Source organism: Myotis davidii, unplaced genomic scaffold (genome assembly GCF_000327345.1).
Source record: "Myotis davidii unplaced genomic scaffold, ASM32734v1 scaffold575, whole genome shotgun sequence".
NCBI classification, from domain to species: Eukaryota; Metazoa; Chordata; class Mammalia; order Chiroptera; family Vespertilionidae; genus Myotis; species Myotis davidii.
The window spans coordinates 2,421,459-2,426,372 of NW_006290306.1; the positions used below are offsets into that span (position 1 = coordinate 2,421,459).

General features: G+C 55.9%; 1 protein-coding gene across 4 annotated transcripts in view; it reads left to right on the plus strand.

Annotated features, from left to right (window-relative positions):
• DNAJB2 (DnaJ heat shock protein family (Hsp40) member B2) overlaps positions 1-4,692 on the plus strand; it is a 7,424-nt gene extending 2,732 nt beyond the window's left edge. The window contains exons 5-9 of one of the 4 annotated variants that reach the window (XM_015563658.1): positions 211-303; positions 514-616; positions 791-861; positions 1,682-1,888; positions 4,481-4,692. In XM_015563658.1, the coding sequence (XP_015419144.1) occupies positions 211-303; positions 514-616; positions 791-861; positions 1,682-1,888; positions 4,481-4,485 (479 nt within the window). In that variant the 3' untranslated portion in view covers positions 4,486-4,692. Of the gene's footprint in view, positions 1-210; positions 304-513; positions 617-790; positions 862-1,681; positions 2,128-2,961; positions 3,892-4,480 lie in introns of those variants that run through there. The other 3 variants (XM_015563657.1, XM_015563655.1, XM_015563656.1) reach the window with 3 other exon arrangements.
• Positions 4,693-4,914: the final 222 nt, after the last annotated feature.

A 4,914-nucleotide genomic window follows, 5' to 3' on the forward strand; every position in this document is an offset into this window, starting at 1 on the left:
TGGACAGAATGTACTACTGAACCTTTTCATCTATAATATTTAAAGGAATTTATTTATAAATAAGTTCAAGCAGATAAGAAAAAAATCAGACTTATGATTTATGATTAGCAGCTTATGTTTAGACTTTAAAGCAGGATTCACATATTTATTTATTTTTTTGAGGAAATCTCTTCACCAGATGATTGATTGTTAATCTGCTTACTGTTGCAGAAGAACTGGGCCCCTTCTCAGAGCTTCAGAACCGGGGTTCCCGGCCCGCAGGCCCCTTCTTTGCCTTCTCTTCCTCCTTCCCTGGACACACTGGTAAGTGCTGTCCCTTCCCATTTTCACCATCTCTGCATCCTGGAACCCCTCGCCTCAGCTCCTGGCTTTTCCAAGGCTCTCTGGTGCATCCGGAGCCCTGCCTATGGAGAGAGCACACAGGTTCCTGGCCCATTGTGACTGCAGCCTGCTGCATACAACCCCGGTCTAACAACCTCTCCTCTTCCTCCTCCTCCTCTGTCCCAATGCCAGAAATCTCCACCTCGTCTTTCTCCTTCAGTCCTGGGGCTGGTGCTTTTCGCTCTGTCTCTACATCCACCGCCTTTGTCCAGGGACACCGCATCACGACACGCAGGTGAGGGCTCCTTCTGGGACCATATGGGGTGGAGGGGGAGCTGCATACAACTAGAAAGTCGGCCCCTTGAGGGCAGAGCCCAGTCTGTCCTGTTCACTGCAGCATCCCAGAGCCTGGACGAGCGCCTGTGGGACTCAGGCATGCCCGCTGAATGACCTGTGCTGTCTCCCACAGAATCATGGAGAACGGGCAGGAGCGGGTGGAAGTGGAGGAGGACGGGCAGCTGAAGTCAGTCTCGATCAATGGTGAGGAGCAGCTCTGTCACTCAGTCCCTGGCAGGAAGCCCCCGCCCCATGCCCCAAAGCTACCTCCTCAAACTGCTGCAGTCTCAACTCCCTCAGAGCAGGGAGGGAATGGCAACCACAGGCCAGACTTGCAGGATCTCTGGATGGTGATCATGGGGATGGGGACCAGGACAGGGAATTGAGGAGCCTCCCAGGACACAGCTAATGACTGTCATCATTAGTGGGGTGCATTTGCAGGACTCTACTATTTTTAAAGCACTTGCATGCATACCATGTCCTCTATATTCTTCAAACAGCCGGGGAAAGCAGGGCAGTTGGTGTTTGCCCTAGTTTTCACTTGAGGAAGCTGTGCCTCAGCAGTTAAATGGCTATAAACCCAAGTACCCTCAGGTCCAAGGCTCTGTCCTACTTAGTGAGGAGGAAATCCAGGAATGAAACTCAGGACGCAGGATTCCTGGAGCTGAACTCTTACCACAACTCCTTGCTGTACAGGGTGGTCGCCATGGCTACCCTTTCATGCCTGCCGACCTGCTGACCCTGGGAACACTGTGCTGTCTTGCTTAATCATCGGGACAATTTGGCAATGCAGGATTTCTCATCATTCCCATTTTATAGATGAGGGAAGGGAGGCTCAGGGAGGTGTAGCTCATGCTGGAACTGAATCCCTGCCCATGTTCATAACCACTATGCTAGGTGTTCACATGCATTGATGCCATTTCCAAAAGAAGAGCTGGAAGTGGTCAGAGTGCTGCCTGAGGCAGCCTGGCAGGGTTCCCCTGGCCTGGGCCGGGGGGCCTCATGGTGCCTGTGACTCCTGTAGGTATCCCAGACGACCTGGCACTGGGTTTGGAGCTGAGCCGTCGGGAACAGCAACCGGCTGTCACCTCCAGATCTGGGGGCGCTCAAGTGCAGCGGTCCCCTGCCTCACGCCCTTTTGACAGCAGCCTCTTGGAGGAGGATGAGGACATGCAGCTTGCCATGGCCTACAGCCTGTCAGAGATGGAGGCAGCTGGGAAGAAACCGGCAGGTGGGCGGGACGCACAGCGAAGACGGCAGGGGCAGCCCAAGGCCCAGTACCGAGCTCCGGGCATGGGGGGGACTCAGGAGAGTGCAAGGAGTGACACAGCCAAACCGGGCTCACCCGTGGAGGTTAAGGCCGCTCAGTGCCTCATCCTCTGATTGCCAAGCTCAACCCACCCCAATTCTGGGTGACCTGGGTCCTGCTCACTGTCAGAACAGAGGGGGATGTGGCCCCTCCAACCCCATGCTCCCCCTGCAGTTTCCCCCCAGGTCCCCTGAACTCTGGTGTGGACTCAGGCTTTGCTCTGCTGAGCTGATAGGTCCCTGGTGAAGCCCAAGCTGTGGGAGGACCTGAGGAGCCAGGATGCACTTCTTATATGATGGGGGCTTTCTAAGGGGCATTCGTGGTTTGGGGCAGGCCTTTTGTGCCCAGCAACCTGTGTTGCTGATGGTGTCAAGGAAGGAGGACTTGGCCGAGGGTTCTCTGAGTCCGAGTCGGCAGCTCCACTGGGGAGTCTCGGCTCTCCCTGTCCAGCTGCGGGCACCCTGCCCTGGTTTCTGTGCTGTGCTGAGCTCTGACTGTCTCTGTTGCTTCCCTTCTGGTGCTGCTGCTCTTCCTTACTCTGCAATTCCCTGTGGGCCGCATCGCTTGCTTTCACTGCTGTCTGGCTAGGACTCCCTTCTTCCTTCCCCAAGAAGGCCTCTGTGTGTCGAGGAAGATGCTGTGGCCGGTAGGGCCATAAGGTCTTCCGGGGAGGCTGGCTGGGTGGGGTGGGAGCCTCTGGGCCATCCAGATTCGGAACCGGAGCCTGCTCCTCCTCCCTTCTTCTTGCTGCCTCAGCCTGCCCTAGGCCTTGGGACTAGGCAGAGGTGAGGCCAGCTAACCCGGGAGCAGTGGGTAAAGCCAGGATGCCCCAGGAGGGAGGCCTATAAGGGGACCGTGCCCGCTCCCACTTCACCATGCGTCAGGGCTCAGGGAGAGGCCACAGGGCCAGCCCGGGTCTGCATGCTCTGTGGCACCACCCTCCACGGCTTGCTGCTGACCCTCTCTCCTGTCACCCACCCCCACTCTCTTCCCAGATGTGTTCTGAGCTGGATGTCCGGGATCCAGAGTCGATGCACAGTTCCTACAGGACAGCGCCCTCCTCTGTGGGCTGGGAGGGGACTCTCCATTCCTCTCCCTCACCTGTGCTGAGCATAGAGCTGGGCCTGGGTGGTGGGTGGGGTCTGGGTGGGAGGCCTCAGTAGTCTTAGCCTGTAAACTCTTCACTGGGTGTTTGGTGCTGTCTCTTGGAGACTACTAGTCCCAGAATGCAACACACCCTGCCTCATTTCTGATAGATTGTGCTTGGGGGAAGTGGTGTGTGGTTATGGAGCTGTGCATCTTGGGACATGTAGTTCCACTCCAGGTCAGCCTGTCACTGGCTGTGAGATGGGGAGAACTTATCATTTGATATGCCCCTAGCAGGGATGGTGAAAATGTGGATGAAGGGGTAATGGTCTGAGCTTCCATTCCCCTGACACCTCTTGCTAGCAGCGGGGTTAGCGTGTAGAAATCAAAGCCCTGTGGCATCTGCGAGAGGCTCTTTTCTTGTGGACAGTGCAGGGGTCTGAGGAACAGCTGGGACAGGATCACTAAAAGCTGATGGGTGTGGACCGGCAGACAACTTGAAGGGAAGGGCCCTCTGGGCTGTGTGTGTGTGTGTGTGTGTGCGTGTGTGTGTGTGTATGGATCTGGGATTGGCATGCGATGGGAACTCCAGGCATGTTGCTGCTTGTATGGCTTCTATGGCCTCTGACCCTGCTGACCATTCTTTCCAACACCACAGCTGAGCTGCCTCTCCTCCTCCCTGCCTGGGGAGCCCCATGGTCAGGGAGGGGAGTGGTGGAGCTGGGGTATGTCAGACCCTGTGACATTGTGTCTCAGAGACCTATCAAAGCCAGCTGGGCTGAGCTCAGGCCAGAGGGAAACACTGGAAGTTGGTCAATAAAGCTGAGTTTCAAGAGCTCGGTGGTGCTGTGCTCCTGTGTCCTTCCTTCCCAGGGAGGCCCGGGGACCTAAGGGACCAGTGGGTGACACACCTTCCTTTGTTGCCCAAACGCCTAGAGGTTGCAAGCCTTCCCGACTGACAGCAGACATCCCCTCAAAGTGCTCCCATTCTTCTGCCCTCACCTCCTGGGGCCCCACAAATTGCTTTCCCAGGCAGCTGTGTTTCCCCTTATGCAGGGGCCCAACACACTGCAGCACAGTTAGGACCAGACTAAGGTATGACTTGATTGAAAGCCTAAGGACAACAAAAAGCAGGGAACATGTGGTGAGAACCTGTAAAAATGTACGTAGACTGAGCCCTTTCACAGATTTCCTTAGCCCAGAGCCAGTGGCGAGTCTCAGGGGCCCGCCTCCCCCACGTGGAGTGGCACAGGTCTGCCCCACTCCGGGTCCAGGCCCCCAACTCATCAGGACCCAGGGAGGAGAAAGCCAGGTACCTCTCCTGTTCTATAGATACGTGTAGGGCTGCCCCTCCAGCCATGGGGCAAGCACCTTCCCATTGCCGCGCGGGGCGGTGTGGCTCACCACCCACTCTCTCTCCCATTCCAGGATAAACGCTTGGCCTCATCGTCCATAGCCAAAGGGTCCATAGTGTATTTTTCTGAAAGCAAGGAAGCAGCCTAACCTGAAAGAAGAATTTCAAGCTTCTGTCTTGAGGGAGAGAGATCTTCTGGAATTTTGCCAAGTGGTGGTTTTGCCCACTCCTAGCCTTTGAGAGGTCAAACATACTGGAATGTATGAAGATTAAACAAGTAAATGCATGCGCCTCAGTCGAGCCCAGGTGAGGCATAGGAGGACCAGCGGTCTCATCGCTGGTCCCTTCGCTCCCTGCAAGGGGCAGGTGGTACTTGCCCTGTTTGCCAGGTGAGGGGGACTGAGCCTTGGCAAGGTGAAGTGGCCGTAACTCCCAAGGAGCTCAGGCCCAAGGTTCATTTTGTCTCATTTCTGTGTCCACCACCTTAGTCCAAGGATGCTCAGGATAC